At 41.2% G+C, this 22,439-nt stretch overlaps 1 protein-coding gene across 1 annotated transcript in view; it reads right to left on the bottom strand.

Annotated features, from left to right (window-relative positions):
* LOC106573301 (vesicular glutamate transporter 3-like) overlaps window positions 1–22,439 on the bottom strand; it is a 25,944-nt gene extending 3,505 nt beyond the window's left edge. Inside the window, exons 1-9 of the mRNA XM_014148236.3 lie at window positions 22,339–22,439; window positions 16,873–17,125; window positions 12,003–12,121; window positions 8,763–8,877; window positions 8,389–8,476; window positions 4,683–4,769; window positions 1,737–1,879; window positions 1,272–1,421; window positions 570–702 (exon numbers count right to left, since the gene is read on the bottom strand). Coding sequence (XP_014003711.3) covers window positions 570–702; window positions 1,272–1,421; window positions 1,737–1,879; window positions 4,683–4,769; window positions 8,389–8,476; window positions 8,763–8,877; window positions 12,003–12,121; window positions 16,873–17,125; window positions 22,339–22,439 — 1,189 coding nt within the window. The remainder of the gene's footprint in view (window positions 1–569; window positions 703–1,271; window positions 1,422–1,736; window positions 1,880–4,682; window positions 4,770–8,388; window positions 8,477–8,762; window positions 8,878–12,002; window positions 12,122–16,872; window positions 17,126–22,338) is intronic.

The raw sequence follows: 22,439 nt of genomic DNA, 5'->3' as shown, positions 1-22,439 counted from the left end.
AGATGAATGTACCTTTCAGCAGGACAATAACCTAAAACCCAAGCCCAAATCAACGCTGGAGTTGCTTACCAAGAAGACAGTGAATGTTCCTGAGTGGCCGAGTTACAGTTTTGACTTAAATCTACTTGAAAATCTATGGCAAGTCCTGAAAATGTTGTCTAGCAATGATAGACGACCAATTTGACAGAGCTTGAAGAATTTTGAAAATAATAATGGACAAATTATTATGCACAGTCCAGGTGTGTATAGCTCTTAAAAGACTTATCCAGAAAAACTCACAGCTGTAATCGCTGCCAAAGGTGCTTCAACAAAGTATTGACTCAGTGGTGTGAATACTAATGTAAATTAGATATTTCTGTATTTCCTCTTCAATAAATTTGAAACAATTTCTAAAAACCAGTTTTTACTTTGTTATTATGGGGTATTGTGCGTAGATGTAATTTAATCAATTCTGAATTCAGGCTGTAACACAACAAAATGTGGAATAAGTCAAGGGGTATGAACACTTTCTGAAGGCACTGAAGGTACAATGTAAGGGAAATTAATTCCTTCTGTCCTGGGTACAATACCTCCGCAGTTCATGATTTTCCGGACGTTTGTAGTTGACATGATTTTACGACTGCGTAGGAAGTCGGCCAGCTGGCCACCGATTGGCACTACGATGGTCATCACCATGTGAGGAACAGCAGACAGGAGCCCCACCTTTGAGGAGGAACAAGACAACACCCAGAAATGATGGTAAGAGCATGATGCTAGATGATGAGTCGATTATTTGAATCTGCTAGGGGGAAGAAAAAAAAAGTGAACCCCTTGGGGTCCACGGGACCGAGTTTGGGAAACGTTGCTCTAAACCAGTGTTTCCCAAACCTGTCCTCAAGTACCCCCAGCCAGTCCTCCTATTTCATGTATTCCAGAACTAGCACAGCTGATTTAACTAATGAGGAGCTTGATGATTAGGTGACCTTTTGAATCAGCTGTGCTAGTTCTGGAACATATCAAATACGTGGACAGGCTAGAGGTTTGGGAAGAAGTGCTCTAGATTGTATTGTAGATACATGTGTCATGCAGTTCATTTTGACATTTTCTTTTCAGTATTATGTCAAACATTTTTCTAACATACTGTACTTTCTCTGATGAAAGACATAATCTCGAAGTTGAAAATAAATGATGATCCACTTGAGTCTTATGATAATAAGAGTGTTGTTCCATTTACTATGGATAACAAATTGCAAAGAGATGTGTTAGATCTACACCACACAGAGAAGACCCACCTTGCCGATAGAGAAGCCGAACACCTCCTCGAAATAGGCCGGCTGGCTGATCAGGAGCAGATAGAAGGTCCAGCTACGGCAGAAGTTAGCCACGATGATGGCATAGACAGGCATGGAGGTGAAGAAACGGCGCCATGGAGTCTTGAATTTCTGTGGTGGGCCAGAAATAGGGGATCTGATCTCACTGACAATCTCAGGGCTCAATTTCAGGGGTCAACCTGGGTTATGTATTGCGTTATGTTTTCATTTTCAAGAGTGTCATCGATTTCAGGGGTCAACAGCACTCAAATAGGAAGCCTACTTTTGTTAACCTGGCTTAAGTCTCTTCTCAATCTTGATTAAATCTTATATGTGTGTCACAAAACTTCTATAAGTACTTACAAGAGCGTGATATTTGAAATAACATAAATCTTTATTATACTAAGCTAATGTATCTGACAGCAGCCAGAGTGAGTAATAGCATACCTCAGTGGCGCTCAATATTTTGACCCCCTCGCCAATGGTGGTCTCTATGTAGATCCTCTCCTCATTGCTTATAGTGGGGTGGGCAGCTGGTCTCCCATAGGCAAGCAGGAGCCAGAAGATGTACCATATGATCCCAAATACACCTGAATGTACAGAAATAAACAACACAGGTCATCACTAATGCTCTTATTGTTATATGGGTATAACAAAAGAGTCTGTTTTTACTAGACTTCCATATTACGGTTCATATTGTAACTATGAAGCACTTAGGGACAGATTCCTGGTCACAGATTAAGTATAGTCCTGCACTAAAAACAAGCTCCATTGGGAATCTGCATTGAAAAGGTTTTTTAGTCAAGGACTAGGCTTAATCCGAGAAACCGCCCCTAAGGGCTTTGTTATAGATCATAGAGATGGAAAGACGGCACACCTCATTCATTGGATCATCTCTCCCGCTGACTAGGAAGGAATTCCATGATCCCTCCTGAACCCATAGGAAGTCTCCCCCAGTTGTCTACCTTAAAATTATGAAAGCCTTCAATGGTGCTGCCCATGCTAAACAGGCTTTGTGACAAGTGCACCCTCTATCCATCTCAATGTACATGTAAGTGATATGGCAGCCTAATTATAACTGGGCATTGACCAATTCTAGACCAAAAACAAAAAAAGATGCTTCATTAGTCAAACAATATGAAAGATTACAGTGCCTTTGGAAAGTATTCAGAACCCTTGACTTTTTCCACATTTTGTTACATTACAGCCTTATTCTAAAATTGATTAAATATGTTTTTTAAATCTCAGCAATCTACACACAATACCACATAATGAGAAAACAAAAACAGGTTTAGACATTTTTGCAAATGTATAAAAAATAAAAACAGAAATATTGTATTTACATAAGTATTATGACCCTTTGCTATGAGACTCGAAATTGAGGTCAGGTGCATCCTGTTTCCATTGATCATCCTTGAGATGTTTCTACAACTGAATTGGAGTCCACCTGTGGTAAATTCAATTGATTGGGAATGATTTGTAAAGGCACACACCTGTCTATATAAGGTCCCACAGTTGACCGTGAATGTCAGAGCAAAAACCAAGCCATGAGGTCGAAGGAATTGTTCGTAGAGCTTTGAGACAGAATTGTATCGAGGCACAGATCTGGGGAAGTGTACCAAAACATTTCTGCAGCATTGAAGGTCCCCAAGAACACAGTGACCTCCATCATTCTTAAATGGAAGACATTTGGAACCACCAAGACTCTTCCTAGAGCTTTCCGCCCGGCCAAACTGAGCAATTGGGGGAGAAAGGCCTTGGTCAGGGAGGTGACCAAGAACCCGACGGTCACTCTTACACAGCTCTAGAGTTCCTCTGTGGAGATGGGAGAAACCTTCCAGAAGGCCAACCATCTCTGCTGCACTCCACCAATCAGGCCTTTATGGTTGAGTGGCCAGACGGAAGCAACTCCTCTGTAAAAGGCGCATGACAGCCCGCTGGAGTTTGCCAAAAGACACCTAAAGACTCTCGGACCATGAGAAACAAGATTCTCTGGTTTGATGAAACCAAGAATGAACTCTGGCCTGAATGCCAAGCGTCACGTCTGGACGAAACCTGGCACCATCCCTACGGTGAAGTATGGTGGTGGCAGCATTATGCTGTGGATATGTTTTTCAGCGGCAGGGACTGGGAGACTAGTCAGGATCGAAGCAAAGATGAATGGAGCAAAGTACAGAGATCCTTGATGAAAACCTACTCTAGAGAGCTCAGGACCTTAGACTGGGGCGAAGGTTCACCTTCCAACAGGACAACGACCTTAAACACACAGTCAAGACAACGCAGGAGAGGCTTTGGGACAAGTCTCTGAATGTCCTTGAGTGGCCCAGCCAGAGCCCGAACTTAAACCCAATCGAACATCTCTGGAGATACCTGAAAATAGCTATGCAGCAACACTCCCCATCCAACCTGACAGAGCTTGGAGGATCTGCAGAGAAAAATGGGATAAACTCCCCAAGTACAGATGTGCCAAATTTGTAGCGTCATACCCAAGAAGACTCGATGCTGTAATCGCTGCAAGTTGCATCAACAAAGTGCTGAGTAAAGGATCTGAATACTTATGGAAATGTGATATTTAAGTTTTTTGGGGGGGAATAAATTACCAAAAATGTCTAAACCTGTTTTTGCTTTGTCATTATGGTGTGTTGTGTGTAGATAAGGATTTTTTTAAAGTCAATTTTAGAATAAGTCTGTAACGTAACAAAATGTGGAAAAGTCAAGGGATCTGAATAGTTTCCGAAGGCACTGTAATTAGGTAGGAATCCCAGACAGGAAAACGTTAATTTCAGTCAATTAATCATGTGACTAGATCACGAGAGCTATAGAAATGATACTGAAACGCAGCAGGCACAAAGTATCTTATGAGATTGTGTGAATATCTTAATCAAACAACAATTAAGATAAAATTGACAAAACAGACGAAGCAAAGAAATTCGAGAACAATCTAAGACCAGTGTAATACTAATGACATAATGACCGTGGTGCTTTGCATGTCACACTAGTGACAACTAGTGTAATGCATGGAATGTTGCTCAAATGGGAATCACCCACCTACTGTACTTTATCATAGTTGGGCCAGGTCTTGTGAAAGCTGTTCTGAAGTCATATAAGTAATTAAGTTGAGAATTAATATACATTTACAAACTCAAGACACTTTTCCCCCCTATCGCTAGTTAGATCATAGACATCTCCCTGTTTTACAAAGATCACTATCTTTGATCATCTCCGCCATCTAGAGTATCTGAACATCAGTGCATGCATTTCAATGATTTCCCCAACCAAAACTCAATATGCAAACCTTAGTATGCATTCCTGTATGAAAGAATTGTAAATCACACCTATACAATCCACATGGGTTCAATTTAGCAATTTAATATTGATTTTTTAAAATCTTACCATAGATATAGAAGACTGAGGGCCATCCAACGAACTGAACCAGTACTCCTGCTAAAGGCATGGCAATCACAGCACCTGCATATGAACCTGGAAATAAAGAAAATGGAAAACATCAACATGCCACTGTCGTAGTTCTCTTTGGTCAGCATCTAAATGAAACCCCAATAAAATGACTAAGTAGTGATGCCCAGGTACCAAAACTAGCTTTGACTGAAAAAAAGCTTTGACTATGACATGATCATTACTCCGCAGCCCCTCAGCAACTCTTCTTCATCACTAGAAAAGTACTACTAGAAAAAAGTATGAGCCATGAATCAGCCATGAATAATCTCAGTAAGTGTAAATGTCATGCAACAGCAACCCTATTGGATTCATCAAATTAGGACTCATTGGTACCATCCTTGGGAGAAGATGTTTTAATGTATATTTTATTATCTGATGGCCTTATAAACACTCTCCATTTGAATAGGCCGGGAGCAAGCTCCTTCAGAGTGAGCAGGTGAAGTGTATGAGGGCAATCTTTCATTCAGAAGCGATGTCAAAAGGGTTTGGAAGCACTGGTTGTCATGGCACCAGTTTATTATGAAAGATGGCTGTTTTAATGCATTTTCGGGGGAGAACAACAGCCGACTTCTGCAAAACAAAACCACCTCGGTAACACATCCTTTTAAGGGGTCCTTATTACAGTGTAATTACATGTGTAAGTATTGTAATTCATTGTAATAATTCGAAGTTACACTGTACTAACAACATGTAACTGGTGGTGCCTGCAGTCTGTAATTACAGAGATGTAAACTAAGGCTTGTTACCATGCTTGTTACAAATGTTCAAGTTTCTGATAACATCTGAACACACCCTTTTTCATCCTGAACAAACCACATTATAAATATTAGCCAATTTAAAACCAACCACCTCATTGACACAACATAAGCTATAAAGGGCTCTGGAGTATGATGCCCAGGCCTGGTCCTGCTTTCGTTTGAAATGCATGGAAGCTTATGAGCGCTATGGCAAAAACAGGGTTTTACATAAATAAATAGTTTAAATTGTTTAACAGTGAATTTGACATGTAAAGCAATGGTAGCTAAGGAGGGCGGGGCTTGACAAAGGGTGAATTACTTTATTAAGCATCAATCAAACATTTTTAACACATTAATAAACAGTTATGGCCAAAATTTTGGGATAGTCATTCAGTGCTTGCCAAATCGTGAGCCTATTAAGCTTGGTTAAATAATGGTTTATAAATGCACTTAAAATGGACATAAGACAGCCCCTTATTTCATCATGTAACCTGGCAAGGGTTTCACAGTTGAAGAACATTCTCACTTCGGATGCATTGGTGCACTTATTTATTTATCCCAGGAATTAAGGAATCTTAATTAAGGCACTATAGAGGGTAGTGCGTACGGCCCAGTACATCACTAGGGCCAAGCTTCCTATCTTTCAGGACCTATATACTAGGCGGTTTCAGAGGAAAGCCCCAAAAATTGTCAGACTCCAGACACCCAAGTCATAGACTGTTCGCTCTGCTTCCGCACGGCAAACGGTACCGGAGTGCCAAGTCTAGGACCAAAAGGCTCCTTAAAAGCTTCTACAAATCATTTTATAACATTTTTGACATGCGTTTTTCTGGATTTTTTGTTGTTGTTATTCTGTCTCTCACTGTTCAAATAAACCTACCATTAAAATTATAGACTGATCATTTCTTTGTCAGTGGGCAAACGTACAAAATCAGCAGGGGATCAAATACTTTTTTCCTTCACTGTATAGGAGACAAACACGTCCACATAGGAGAGAGAAGGTCGGTTTTCCATGCAATTTGTTTTGCTTTTTGGATACAGAAATTGCGCTGGACGATTTAGCATAGGTAGTTAGCTAGCTAGCTAGCTAGCATTCTACCTATGCTAAATCATCCTGCACAATACCAAAAACTAGCTAGCTAATGTTAGCTTGCTAACTTAATTAACATCCACAGACTTTCCATGCCTTGATAGCTAACTTTAGCTAGCTAGCTACCTACAGCTGGCAAATAGCTAGCTAGCTGGGCTCGATCATGGTCTTATCTTCCCTGAACCTTGTTCTCAAGGTATCCATTCCTAGGGGTATTAAATGAGACACACCAGCATGCTAACGTTAGCTTGTGTCAACACACCTGTGAATAGTTCCTTTTCAAAGTAAACACTAGCTAGCTTATTAGTTTTAGCAAACACCATAAGTATTATGCTAGCTGGATAACACAACAACTTGCTAGGTAGCTAGCCCTAGCTATAGGCTTCAACCCTAAAACAACATATAATAATGTTAGCAGAGATATTGGAGGAAGTTTTCTGTACTGTCTGATGATAGTTAGCTAGTAGGCTAATTGTCTTTGCTATATTGTCATATACATTAGCTACATTCTGTTTCTCTAGGACACCTTTCCCATTGGGTCTCAGACTCCAGGATTGGAAAACACAGAAACAGATTAAAAAACAGACGTCGATTTCCATTGTTACTTGTAATGTTAAAAAGGGGAGAAAAAGACAATCCCATTTTCTCTGAATTAGCTAGCTAGCTAGGTTGCTCAACATACTATACTGTGCAGATTTCAGTCACCACAAATTTTTTTATTTTATGTTATTGAGTAGGCCTATATCTTTGTTTATTCTAATTAATCAAATTGTGAATCCAACAATAAAAAGCTGTACTATTTTGTAGTCTTTTTACATGTTACAATAAAGTTGACTAAATTAGAAGCTCATCTTTTGGTTGTTTTCACTTGGTAATGAGTAGTAAGTACATATATGGTATATGGTTGACCTATATCTGATCTGTTTGAGTTGACAGGTAAGTTATTCGAGCCTATTGAGCCTCCAACCTTTCTAACCTTGGACACCATGAGAGATTACCACCTTGTGACAGTTGTTACTGAATCGGATGCAGCTGAGAAGAAATGAAACACAATATTTGTGAATTTAGTGGAAACTTGCCCATTTGTAACAAGCAAGGCAACAATCATTTGTTGTTACAGATCTATAATTACTGACTGCAAATGCCACCAGTTACATGTTGTTATTACAGTGTAACTATGAGTTATCACAATTAACTACAATACTTGTTACAGTGTAATTACACATGTAATTACATTGTAACAAGGACCCCATAAAATGAAGCGTTACTACAACTTATCCCATCCCCATTTTCAGCCATTTTACCACAGTGCTAAACATCTCTGGACAGAGAACAATGAGATATATATTCAATGGCTCGATTAGGGTTGATTGTGGTTATGGGTATAACAGAAAGGCAGGCAGGGTATTTTTGAATATCCATTCGATTTACTAAATTAATTAGATTTTTGGACTTTCACCTGTGAAGTTCATCATAATTTATTTAATCTGTAGCCTAACAAACTGCATGGTTACCCGAGTCGTAGTGGGGGGACCACACACCATATAGCATATTGTTGATATCTTTGCAAGGGGGAAGATGGTGGAGGCCCATATTATCATTATTTGCGCACCACCATTTCACACATAATTAATTTTACAGAACAAAAAGATCCCACCATGTCAAACAAACAAATGATCTGTCGGTGTTTAAAATTGTGCCTTAAAATCTTGTTTCCATTACAGCTCACGTGTTTGTTTTTTTATATGGTATGACTATACGGTATGACCTCACATAAAAACTGGATGGAAACGTGGTTAGTGTTAATTTCACTTACCACAGAATGAGGTGGTGGCCAGACGACTTCTCTCTAGGGGAGGAGCCCATTTGGCCCACATCCCATGGCATGCTGGGTAGGTAACACCCTGTATAGCAAACATTACAGGGCATCTTTATTCTGAAGGGTCAAATAATCAACCTGAGTAAAGAGATAAAGATATATACAGTACCAGTCAAAAGTTCTGAATGATGTGTCCAAACTTTTGACTGGTACTGTATACGTGTTCCTGTACTGCATATGAGCTTTGTCAAATGTATCAGTCATTATGATGACTAATGTTGCCACCTTCAATTGGGCTACATTTAGTAGATTTGGTTTAAATTTGGCAATGAAAGTGTCAATAAAATCCAGCAACACTGAAGATGACGCACCTCCACCAAGCCTTGTAGGATGCGGACTAACATGACACAGCCGTAGTGCCTCTTGGCTGCTGACGGGATGAACATATTGAGTATGGACGTGAGGAAAATGGCCGCCCCAAACACTCTGGGGAAACATTACATTATAGTGTGACTAGGTTATAGACAACAATGGTGAGCAAAAATTACTACAAAGGGTAGCATTTTCCAATATTTGCATACAGGATCTTGTAGGATCTTAATTTGAGCCAGCTTGCTACAGCAGGAAAATAATCCTTCAGCAACAGGAAATGTGAAGTTTTGTAGGGGTTGATAACTTTTTCAAAAAGGAAAATCAAGTCTGACAAAGTGGAAACTTCAGAAACCAAAGTACAAACTACAAGTTTTAGATTTCCTGCATTGCAGAAAAGTTATCCTGCATCAGGGTGATAAAATTAAGATCCTACATCTGTACCCTCCCCTACGCATTTATTTGGACAGTGAAGCTAAAACTTTGAATTTGACTCTATACTCCAGCATTTTGGATTTGAGATCAATTGTTTTATAGGAGGCGAGAGTTACAAAGGCAAAAAGCAGTAACTTCGCCAACAGTCAACACCAGCGATATGCAGGACCTGCAGATGGAGCTACATGAGCTAAGGCAGACATTTCTCAGCCACCACCATCCACTCTACAGAGTCCCACAAAAACCCAGGACCAAGCCAACAGCTGAATCAGAACGCACACACCAACCAACCAATGCACCAACCCAGCTGAGCCCCTCCATCTCACAACCTGTAATTACTCCCATCATTCCTGCCATCCTCCACAGACCTGACGAGAAACCAGACAATATATTAATGATGGAAAGTTTATACTAGAATAAACTTTTCCCAAATAAAAAGGTTGTCACGTTTGTCATAAGGAGAAGCGGACCAAAGTGCAGCGTGTGTGTCGTTCCACATTTTTATTTTCACTGTGAAACTATGCAATACATATAAATAAACTGAATAACAAAACAACAAACCGTGACGCAGAGGTGAAACATACGCTAACTCAAAGACAATCTCCCACAAACCCAGGTGGGAAAAACACCTACTTAAGTATGATCTCCAATTAGAGACAACAATGACCAGCTGCCTCTAATTGGAGATCATCCCAAACAAAACCCAACATAGAAATACAAAACTAGAACATGACAACATAGAAAAACTAAACTAGAAAACCCCCCTGTCACGCCCTGACCTACTCTACCATAGAAAATAACAGCTTTCTAAGGTCAGGATGTGAAAAAGGTGGCAAAGTTATTGCGCCCCCAACAGATAGAGCTATGAGGCTCTTGACTGTGGCCCAGCTTGGCTCCCCCAGCCCTATCATCATTAACACAAGGACTAATGACCTGCCTGCCCAACAGGAGAGGGTGGCCACATCACTAAGGGGAGTGATAGAGAGGGCCTCCACCATCTTCCCCCTTGCGAAGATTGTAATATCTACAGTACACTGCTCTAGAGAGATTTCCACCCTGCCACCATCCAGAGGGTAATTGCCAGGATCTCTCGGGACTGTATGCTATGGCCCAACGTACACCTGGCCCAACATCCCACCCTCAGCCTGGACTGTCTTTACGACAATGTACACATGTACAAAGAGACAGTCCCCACCTTCGCCAGGATGTTAAAGGATGTTGCTTTGGGTGGCCAGTTCACCTCACCCCACAGGAGCAGCAGACCAGCCACCAACTCCCTGAGACAAATCAGTTGCTCCTTTAGATCTGCATCCGTTGGCGCCTCACAGAGGCTGGAGAACAACCAGCAACACTGCCCCCCACACCACCCTCCATCGCTTTTCTGCTCAGGAACTGCATGCAGATACACTGAGCTATGCACAAGCTGTATGCAGTGAAAGAGGCCCCACGCAGAGTTTAGAGGATCACAGGCCACACTGCCCTCCACACACCCCTCTTTAATTCCCCCTACAACCTCCCTCCCATGCTACCAGACCAGGCCCGCCTCAGCACAGCTCAACCAGACCCGGCCCATCACAACACAGCTCAATCAGACCCAATCCATCACAGCACCTCTCTACCAAACCTGGCTCATCATAGCACAGCTCAACCAGACCCGGCCTACCTCAGCACAGCTGTACCAGACCTGGCCCATTACAGTACAGCTCTACCAGATCTGGCCCATCACAGCACAGCTCTACTAGACCCGGCCCATTACAGCACAGCACAGCTCTACCAGACCAGGATCACCTCAACTCAGCCCAGCTCTACACAGCACAGACCACTACCCTAGTGTCTGGCAAAACACTGTTGAGGGTAGTGCACCACATGATGCAGTCCACACCATGTATCATTCACATCATCAGCCATCATATGCTGAGAGTTTGGAGCTGTGCACACGCAGAATGGATCACTGGCAGCCACTCCGGTCCCTGCAGCAGTTCCACTCCTTGAGCGGGAGCTTCATCCGGATGGACTGCTCTCCCAGTTTCAGCCCCTGCATCCAGCAACTTGAGGGAGTCTGTCAAATACTCAGTCTGCTGTGCTCTTACCTGGATGGCCAGGGACCTGGGCAAAGTCTCTGCTAACTCAACAAATAGCTGCAGATGACCCTATGCTTGTTAACTCTTATGGGAATGAGCTGAATACCCCCTCGGAATTTAAATATTGTAAGGGGCTTGGGCTAATGTACTGTACCTTAGTGTGTGATGTATGATAAAACAAATGTTTACACAATGGCACACACACACACACACACACACACACACACACACACACACACACACACACACACACACACACACACACACACACACACACACACACACACACACACACACACACACACACACACGGCGTTAACCCTTACCTAACACACACACAAACACTGCATGCCTTTTCCACTTAGGTACCTGAAACCTTTCAGTTATAGCTCTAACACCACACACTGACTACCAATGCCAAATATCCCGTCTTTCAGTTCTAAACCTCACCACACACATTGACTGACTGATTATCTCAGACACCCAATGTGTATGTTCCTGCACTTAACAGAGGTATGCATTCCAAACCTCCGTTATCAATAGTCAATGATCTTGAGCCACCCCAGTCACCTATTTAACACTCTCTAGTCCACCCACAAACCAGTTCTATTAAAATACCTTATATTTCTTGAATTTCCTGAGTTTTTTAGTATAGTAAACAGTGCCCATATTAGGACAGCCCCAGGGTCACAAGGAGTGAGAGCATTAGTAGTGGGAAGGTCTCACCTGTTGGCGGCCAGCTTGTTGGAGATGAAGCCTCCAGGGATCTGTGTGACGATGTAACCCCAGAAGAAGGAGCCATGGATCAGTCCCACGGTCTCTGGGTCCCAGTTGAATTGAGCTGGCTGGTGAAGAGGGATAATATAGGGTATTTAACTGGTTATGAGTTATTTCACATAAGAAGTGTTTGTGTATGTGTCCGGGGCTATTATGTTGTTAGAGTTTGAAAATAGAACCAGAGGACTGTTTGGGGGATGCTACTGTCCTTCAGAACAACACTTTAACTTTTCCATCCAAATATCATCTGTTGAATAGCAATGGCACTATAATACAACATAATACAACATTCAAGGGTGTGTTCATCTGATCCCGTGTATCAGGGATGGATGATTAATGTAGTTAAGATGATTCATCTCAAGATTTAGATATGCAATCTTTTTTGTATTTTGACTGAAGCCTATAGGCCTACATTGATGACTGCTGGCAAACAGGTGATGATAGATGAATCATTGATGATTCAAGTGTTAGCCTATGCATGGCCATTTACTAGGAATTATATTATATTTTAAAACTTTTTCAAAATTAAATCACTGCGGGCATTGATAAACTCATCTTTCCACAATAGTGCCCTATCAGTACTGTTTTCATGTTGAAAATGTTTGATGTTGTTTTCTCAAGTTAAACTATATATTTGTTCAATCTATATTCCATATAATTTGACAACAATTGCTGTCATTACATCATTTCATTCCCTTGCTGTTATTGCAACATTGTAGACAATTCTGTTTCATTTTCATACCATAGGCCCATTTATTTAGGTTTGATATGGATGCAGAGTTTGGGACTCACGAACAACGCTACACTCATGAGGAAACAGTTACTTTATTTCGCTCAATAAATGTTTCCTTCGTTTAGAATCTGTGTTTCCCCCGAAATGTGTGATGCACCCATATCATTCTGTTTTGTGTCCGGACTTTTCGGTGACAATGATATCAGTGCGCACCTGAGCGTTCACAAGTTTATTTCTGGCCTTCCCGCATTTGGTCAAGCCACTAAGGGCGCATGCGCATTATTCTCAAATCAGGTTGTATTGTTCACATACACATATTTAACAGATGTTATTGTGGGTGTAGTGAAATGCTTGTGTTCCTAGCTCCAACAGTGCAGTAATATCTAACAATTCACAACAATACACACAAATCTAAAAGTAAAATATTGGAGTTAAGAAATATATAAATATTAGTGGCATTGACTAGAATCTAGTAGATTATGGTATATACATATGAAATAAATAAAACAGTATGTAAACATTAAAGTGACCAGTGCTCCATTATTAAAGTGATCAGTGATTCCATGTCTATGTACATAGGGGAGCAGCCTCTCAGGTGCAGGGTTGTCACGTTCATCATAACAATGATCGGACCAAGGCACAGCGTGAGTAGCGTTCCACATAATTTATTACAAAGTGAAACTTTAGAAAAATACAAAACAAATAAAGAATACGCTCCAGATCACAATGGTAAATAGCATCCAGTGGTTTTAATGTGTTTGCCGATGTATGCATATAGATAATATCACCATAATCTAAAACGGACATAAAAGTAGCCTGCACAATTTGTTTTCTATTTACGGAGGACAGACAAGCCCTGTTTGTTGTTGTGTAGAGACGACCAAGGCGCAGCGGTTGCGTGCTCATCATTATAATTTATTAAGTAAATGTGAACACGGAAAAACAATAAACGACAGTTTAACAGGCTATACTTACAACAGCAGTGCTAAAGACAACTACCCACAAAATACAAACAAAACCCATACCTATATATAGGACGCTCAATCAAAGGCAACTACAAACACCTGCCTCCAATTGAGAGTCCAACACCCAATTACCTAACATAGAAATACTAAACTAGAGATAACATAGAAATACAGAAAAACATAGAACATAACCTAAAACCCGGAAATAATAAAACAAACACCCTTCTAATCAAACCACCACCCCGAACCAACCAAAACAAATACCCTCTGCCACATCCTGACCAAACTACAATACAAATAATACCTAAATACTGATCAGGACGTGACACTATTTCTGTAAAGGAACCCTATCTTGAATTTGAGCTTTTTTCCCAATTCAGTAACATCTTTTTTAAAAGAAAACCTATCATCTAACCATACCCCTAAGTATTTATATGCAGAGACCTGTTTGATTTGAGTACCATCCAAGCTAGTGATTACAAAAGTGTTTCTAACTGAGAGTTTAGACCTAGAGAAAAACATGACATTTGTTTTCTTAGCGTTTAAAACAAGTTTAAGCTGTAAAAGAGACCCCTATAGTATCCTAAAATCAGACTCCAACTGCATTAAAGCTTGGTCTGCAGTTGGAGCAATAGAGTACATCACTGTGTCATCTGCATATAAATGGAATTTACAATATCTGACATAATCACCAATGTTGTTTATATAAAGTGAGAACAATAGTGGGCCAATTATTGAACCCTGAGGGACCCCTTTAAGTAACTGTAAGGGGTCAGACTTGACCCCGTCGACCATGACGGCCTGAGTTCTATCTTTAAGATAGTCATAAAACCATCGGCAGGCATCAGTGCCCAGTCCTATAGATGACAGCTTACTCAAAAGGATAGCATGGTCTACACTGTCAAAAGCTTTTGACCAATCTACAAACAACGCAGCACAGTGCTTTCTATCATCTAAGGCATTTGCAATATCATTTACAACAAGCAGTGGCCGATGTGGTACTGTGTTTAGATCTAAAACCAGATTGACACACAGAGTGTAATTAATAACTTCACCATACTCAAAGGAATATTCCATTTTTATTTTTACCTATCTACCCTTAGGTGCCCTTCTTTGCTAAACATTGGAAAACCTCCCTGGTCTTTGTGGTGGAATCTGTGTTTGGAAAAAAACAACCGACATGAGCAAAACATCTGACATGTACATGTTTGTGAGAATCTCACCTTTGCACATAGGGGTCATTAATGTGTAGCACAAACAGTTCAGAAGCTATAGACCAGTGGAGGCTCCTCAGAGGAGGAAGGAGCTCCTCAGAGGAGGAAGGAGAGGACCATCCTCCTCAGTGAATTTCATAAAAATAAAAATGTTCAAACATTTAAAACGTGTCACGTCACCAAATAATTTATTAAAACGCACTGTTTTACAATGAAGGTCAACAGTAGCCTCAACAGCACTCTGTAGGGTAGCACCATGGTGTAGTCGGAGTACAGATAGCTTAGTCCTTCTCTGGGTACATTGACTTCCATACAAAACCTAGGAGGCTCATAGTTCTCACCCCTTTTCATAGACTTACACATGAATTATGACAACTTCCGGAGGATGTCCTCCAACCTATCAGAGCTCTCGCAGCATGAACTGACATGTTGTCCAACAAATCAAAGGATCAGAGAATGAATTTTGTACTGAAAGCATAAGCTACAGCTAGCTAGAACTGCAGTACATAAAATGTGGTGAGTAGTTGACTCAAAGAGAGAGAAAGACAATAGTTGAACAGTTTTTCACTTTCACTTACTTTGCTAGCGAATGCAGCCAGCTAGTTTAGCCTACTCAAACACCCAGCTCAAACAGAAAAGGATGCTATGTTAGCTAGCTGGCTGTGGCTATCCAACACTGGAACTCTTCCAAGTCAAGGTAAGCTTTTGGTTTGATTAATTTATTGTCACGAAGGCCCGCTAGTGTAACTGCTTAACTGCTTGCTGATTGTACACTGTACTGCATGATTGTAGTGGGTTTACTAATGCGTTAGTTCTGGTAGCTATGCTAATTATAACATTAGCTAATATGGTGACGATGATGTAGGCCGTGTGTAGGGGTTAGTGGTTAAAATATGAAGGTTTGGCTTGGAAAGTTTTTTTTTCGCCTGTTCACAGACAGCTGATGTATTATGTACTGTATGTCCACAAGCAAAGGGAAAAAGTGAGAGGAGGAGAGTGCGTAGATGCGATAAGGAATTATACAACGCTCAAAGGGATCATACTGTTTGTATGTGGTTGCTATGAAAGTGAACTGTGTTTACGTGTGATCAGGGGTGTATTCATTCTGCCGATTCTGTTGAAAAACATTTCTTAAACGGAAGCAAACAGAACGAAACAGGGATAAACACATGCATTTTTTCGAATAGAAACGCTCGTAAAAAAATACACCCTTGATCATCTAGATGCAGGCAAGAGTGTACAAAGGCGGTATTGAATGTGTCGATGTCTGTCACCTTGATTACTCAAATTTCTCTCAACCTGTGCACCTCCGTTGTAAACTTTCATTCATAGGCAAGGTCATGATGGGTATAGGGAAATCATGTAGTAGCCGAAACTTTTCGATGTTACACTGAGCTGGGTGAATGGAATATGAATGACAGTCATCCAATATGCTGTAATAGAATAAGGCCATGCTCCCTCATCTTAGACAGCACCGACCGCCACTGCTGGGCATGCATATTTCTCTCCCTGTACGACACGTGCAATTTGAACACACCTCGAGATAAATATTGTTTTCTTGCATTGTTGCGACAGGCTGAACAATTGAATAGTTAAACTATTCTACTATGGGGATGTCTGATTTGGCCGAAGCTTACTCGTGTTTTTGTCTGTGGAAAATGAAATGTGGACAACAATTTTTCATAATTCAAATAACCAAAGCAGGTACCAGGTCTAAGCTCCGCCTGGCTCTCATTTGGATCATAGGTGCCGTCCGACTCAATTTGACCCCTGCCTCTACCTGTCTACCTCCTGCTGCTTCATTGCCCTAACGACTGCTACAAAGTTTCTATTTTACACACTACATAATGCACACCTCAATCTATGGAGTCTTGTTAATGTCAGTGAGATATTTCTGTCTCTCTCACCTGGAGTACAGGTGTCCCATTGATGTAGACCGTGTTGTTGTTGACCATCTCCACGATGGCCACCCCCAGGTTGCAGCGGATGCCAAAGGAGATGCAGAAACCCAGTCCACTGAGGATGGCGATGATGTAGCGCTTGGGCAGGCCGCAGCACCCGCAATCAAACAGAGGGGCACTGTGGCGAGGGGTCACCTGTTCCGCGTCCTCTGTCAGCTCCATCTGGTCCTCCTCGTCCGCATTGGTGCCATCGATTTTCCTGTAACACAAAACATGCAAGTCGAGACAGATACCCAGCAAACAGGCAATCTTCCTACAATGTTCAACAGGAGGACATTGGTAAGTGTTTAATTGGTGACGATGTCATACTGCACTACATAGTCCTACACTCTTACAAAAAAAGGTTCCAAAAGGGTTCTTTGGCTGTCCCCATAGGAGAACCCTTTTGGTTCCAGGTAGAACCCTTTTTGTTTTCAGAACCCTTTTGGGTTCCATGTAGATCCTTCTGTGGATAAAGTTCTACATGGAATCCAAAAAGCTTCTACCTTGAACCAAAAATAGTTATTCAAAGGGTTCTCCTATGGGGACAACTGAGGAAAACTTTTCTGTTCTAGATAGCACCTTTTTTTCAAAGAGTGTACTACAAATAAGTACGGTGTATACAAAAAGTATTTGTATACCTAATTCCCTTGAATGACACTTCATGTTAAATCTACTATGATATTTAAAACAGTCTTTAAAAGACAAAGACCATTCCTGATCTTACCCTTTCTGTTTGCAATACTATTATTATTATTTTTTTTAAACTGAGGAAGGAGAGGAGACTCCCAACAGCCTACTCCCCATGGGAGGTCACAAGGTGAAACCAGGATGCAGTTCTGAAAAGGTCACTGTGCATCTGATATTTGGCTCCCCCTCCCCCCACGACTATACACCTCTCTCTGGGCAGATTTGATGATGGTGTTCAAGGCGTCTATATTTTAGCATGCATTTGGTCTCCCTTGCACATACTGTACATCCATTGTTAGTGAATGGCATGTCCTAACTATATATACTGTATGTTTTCAATCCATCGAATAGGGACTGCTGTAGTGATTCACAGGGGAACAAGGTCAGTATTTGAAGTGTCATCCCATTCATCACAAACAGACTGAATGTAAACAATATAAGTATTTTTGTGTTACATTGGTGTGTGGAGTTTGTAGAGCACCACCCTCAGTGGGGTTGGAAAACAGCCTCATGCATCTCATTTTCAGGGGAAATGAAAAGAAAGCGTGTGACACGACTTCTACTTTTGGACGTTAACAAGGCAACACTCCACCTTAACTCCTCCTCCACATTTACTTGATTGGTTGAACAGTTTTTTTTCTTGCCAGGACCAGAAAGAAAGAAACAGGGCTCAGTTGTCTGCTGCATAAGGTTAGTACAGCACAAATTCAATGGTTGACAGTGTAATAGATATCCTCAGCACTCCTCCAGGCAGCTAACAGACAGAGTGTTTGATAGACAGGTGGGCAAACAGTAGAGATTCTTGCAAACTCCTATCCAATCTCATAAAACAACCTGAAAAAATCTTTTTGGGTGTAATTATATTTAAAATAATGGTTCTTTGCGGAACCTTAGGAAAGGCTTATAGCAGCATGTGTTCCATTTAGACATTGTCAAAAATGGTTCTGCATAGCACCAAAAGGGGATCCGCTACTGTTACAAGCCAAAGAACCCTAATTTGGCACTATTGTAGACTGAGTCAGCCATTTTTGAATTTGCACCATACTCAGGTTCCTTAACTAATACACATGTTATTTGCTGCAGAACAGGTAAAGTGCACCTAAAGAGAACTGAAGTGTCAAAGCATTAGCTGAAGCAAAACAAAACAGCCACACATACAAAAATATCCCTTTATTAGTCCCTTGATGTCAAGGATGCTGGGCTCCATTCCTTTTTCCTCGCACTCTTCAGAGGTCTATAGTATGTACACTTCATTCACTCCTTCATTCATTCACAAGTCTTTCATGTGCAAGAAAACCTTTATGATGTCTTGCTTGAAAGGCCCACATTCGTAAAAAAACAAAAGGCTATTTTATCCCATGATCTATTAGCAAGCAGAATCTTACTCATTCCTGCCTCCCACAGACTGTCACCACTGTCTTTCCCAACCCCCTAAGCCCCCATCCTTCCACTCCAACTCAGCCCTGTCTCCCTATCCACTGATCCCCCATTGAAATCCCACTATGCCCTCAGATGAACCATCAAACAGGCAAAGCATCAATACAGGACTAAGATTGAATCCTACAACACTGATGCTTGTAGGATGTGGCAGGGCTTGCAAACTATAACAGACAACAAAGGGAAAGCCAGCCGCGTGCTGCCCAGTGACACAAGACGAGCTAAATTCCTTTTATGCTCGCTTCGAGGCAAGCAACACTGAAGCATGCATGAGAGCACCAGCTGTTCCGGAAAACTGTGTGATCACGCTCTCCATAGCCGATATGAGTAAGACCTTTAAACAGGTCAACATTCACAAGGCCGATGGGCCAGATGGATAACCAAAACGTGTACTCAGAGCATTCACAGACCAAATGGCAAGTGTCTTCACTGATATTTTCAATATCTCCCTGACCGAGTCTGTAATATCTACATGTTTCAAGCAGAACACCATCGTCCCTGTGCCCAAGAAAGCAAAGGTAACCTGCCTAAATGACTACTGCCCCGTAGCACTCACGTCGGTAGCCATGATGTGCTTTGAAAGGCTGGTCATGGCTCACATCAACACCATCCTCCCAGAAACCCTAGACCCACTCCAATTCGCATACCACCCCAACAGATCCACAGATGACACAATCTCAATCGCACTCCACACTGCCCTTTCCCACCTGGACTAAAGGAACACCTATGTGAGAATGCTGTTCATTGACTACAGCTCAGCGTTCAACACCATAGAGCCCACAAAGTTCATCACTAAGCAAAGGACACTGGGACTAAACATCTCCCTCTGCAACTGGATCCTGGACTTCCTGATGGGCCGCCCCCAGGTGGTAAGGGTAGGCGAAAACACATCTGCCACACTGATCCTTAACACTGGGGTCCCTCAGGGTGCATGCTTAGTCCCCTCCTGTAGTCCCTGTTTACCCACGACTGCATGGCCAAGCATGACTCCAACACCAACAGTGGTAGTGTCACGTTGGAATAATCAGATCAATGCGCAGCGTGAGTAGCGTTCCACATCTTTAATATTAAGTGAAACTAAGCAACATACAAAAACAATAAAGAATAAATGAACCGTGACGACAAAGAAACTACACATAAACACTATATCCCATAACCCACAGGTGGAAAACATGCTACTTAAGTATGATCCCCAATTAGAGACAATGATTACCAGCTGCCTCTAATTGGGAATCATACAAATCACCCAAACATAGAAAAACTAAACTAGAACCCCACATAGAAAATATAAACTAGATTAACCCCCCAGTCACGCCCTGACCTACTCTACCAAAGAAAAGAAAATCTTTCTATGTTCAGGACCGGAAACTGTCGCCGGAAGCTCTGGACAGGGAACTGTCGCCGGAAGCTCTGGACCGGGAACTGTCGCCGGAAGCTCTGGACCGGGAACTGAAGCTCTGGTGGTCAGTGGTGGTTCTAGACCCTTTCAACTGGGGGGGCAAAGCTGGGGCCAGTTGTACTGTTAGAGGGGCCAGTTACATTAGACGTTATTGTTGTCATATCGTTTTCTTCACTGCATTGCAGGCATTAGCAGGCAAAAGACCATGTTCATAATCATCGTCATTGCCACTGTCTAATAATGGATGTAAAAAAAGAATGATAGCTAAAATTAGTTATTTAAATATTATTCCATACTCCACATTTAGGGGGGCCACAAGGGGGACCTAAATTGTTGTCACAGGGGCACTGCCCCCCCCCCCCCCCCCCCCCCCCCAGAAACGCTAGTGATTTTTATCCAACCTTTTTTGTACCAACGCTAGCTTACATTTCAAGAAGCAATTCAGAACGGACTAAAATAGTGTTTGTTTACTGACAGACTGGTCAGCAACATCCTAGAGAGACCCTATTAAGAGAACATGTCATTCCCATAGATGTTGTATTTCGGCCAATAAATTTAGTCTCAGTGAAGTATGGCCTCATAGGAAATAAGATAGATAGATAGATAGATAGATAGATAGATAGATAGATAGATAGATAGATAGATAGATAGATAGATAGATAGATAGATAGATAGATAGATAGATAGATAGATAGATAGATAGATAGATAGATAGATAGATAGATAGATAGATAGATAGATAGATAGATAGATAGATAGATAGATAGAACTCAATGAATGATGTAGTTTGTCCCAGAGCAATCTGGATTACCTTCTTTTGGAAACAAATCTGGTTACATCCAAAAATTAGATTGCACCTAATGATTCATTCTGCTCAGATTTAATTTCTCTTTTCCTCTCTTGGTCTCTCTGGATTCACATTTCTTAGTTTCACCTGCTAGTAATGATTTGACCAGTTTGGTGGGATTGCATTTTCCCACAACATGGATCCTTGTGGGCTTTGATGAAAGATTTCACTTTGCCTTTTCCCTGTGTTTGTATAGTGTTTAAAATAAAACTGATAAAATAGAAAGTAACCTGACAACATCATTCATTTTACACACATTTAATGATGACACATTTTCATTGTACTGATATTACGACCCTAATATAAATGATAATCGCCGGTTGGATAAATTTGTCCAGTTCACTTTTTTAAATATAATTTCAAATGTATCTATTTCAGACTGCGCAGTGAACACTGGTTCTTAACATGCAATAATTCCCTTTCACAGGAAATTGCCCACTTACTTGGTTTATCTCTTTTCAGACAACAATCCACCTCACATGTGGAAGTTCCATATTCATCATCCTCCCCTTGTGAAATATATATCAGATATGAAATATGCATCATAACGTCTTAAGATAAAACCTGTGATTACATCACTGGCATTGCCTGGCAAGCAAAACAATTAAATATTTAGTTATCTCTAAGATCTCTGGGTACAGTACATGGTGAGCTTAATGTTGTTCAAACCTCCTGTTTTCCTCCACTGGCTTTGTTCATAGTTCTTAGAATTTTGACCAAATGATCTGAGTTTGGGATTTTAACACTGCAATCATTTTACCAGTGGATATAGAGATTTTTTATGCTAGCCTATAGAACTATACTTTGGATTAGAATCTTGACCAAGCTATATAAAGATCCTAAAATACAATAAGATAACTAAGATAAAATACCTAACAGTACTCAGAAATAAATAATATATACTTATGAAATGATCTGATCTGTTGCTTCAAGTAGATATCAAACCTGCACTGTGCTGTTTTTACCCCATTGAGTCACACACATATCTCAGTCAGAGAGCAGAGATTCACACTCATTCAATCCCAGTTCCCCCAACACTTCCAGACAGTCTCAGACTCACCTCTGCAGGTTCCCCAGGCCGTCTCCTACTATATTCTTCACCTCCTCCTTCCCTGGTTTCAGAATCTGCTCCTTCAGCCCTGCTAACCCCCCGAAAGGCAT

Source organism: Salmo salar, chromosome 16 (genome assembly GCF_965601325.2).
Source record: "Salmo salar chromosome 16, fSalSal1, whole genome shotgun sequence".
Classification (NCBI taxonomy): domain Eukaryota; kingdom Metazoa; phylum Chordata; class Actinopteri; order Salmoniformes; family Salmonidae; genus Salmo; species Salmo salar.
Note: the sequence above shows the minus strand (reverse complement) of the source record. Positions and strands in the feature narration are given on the sequence as shown.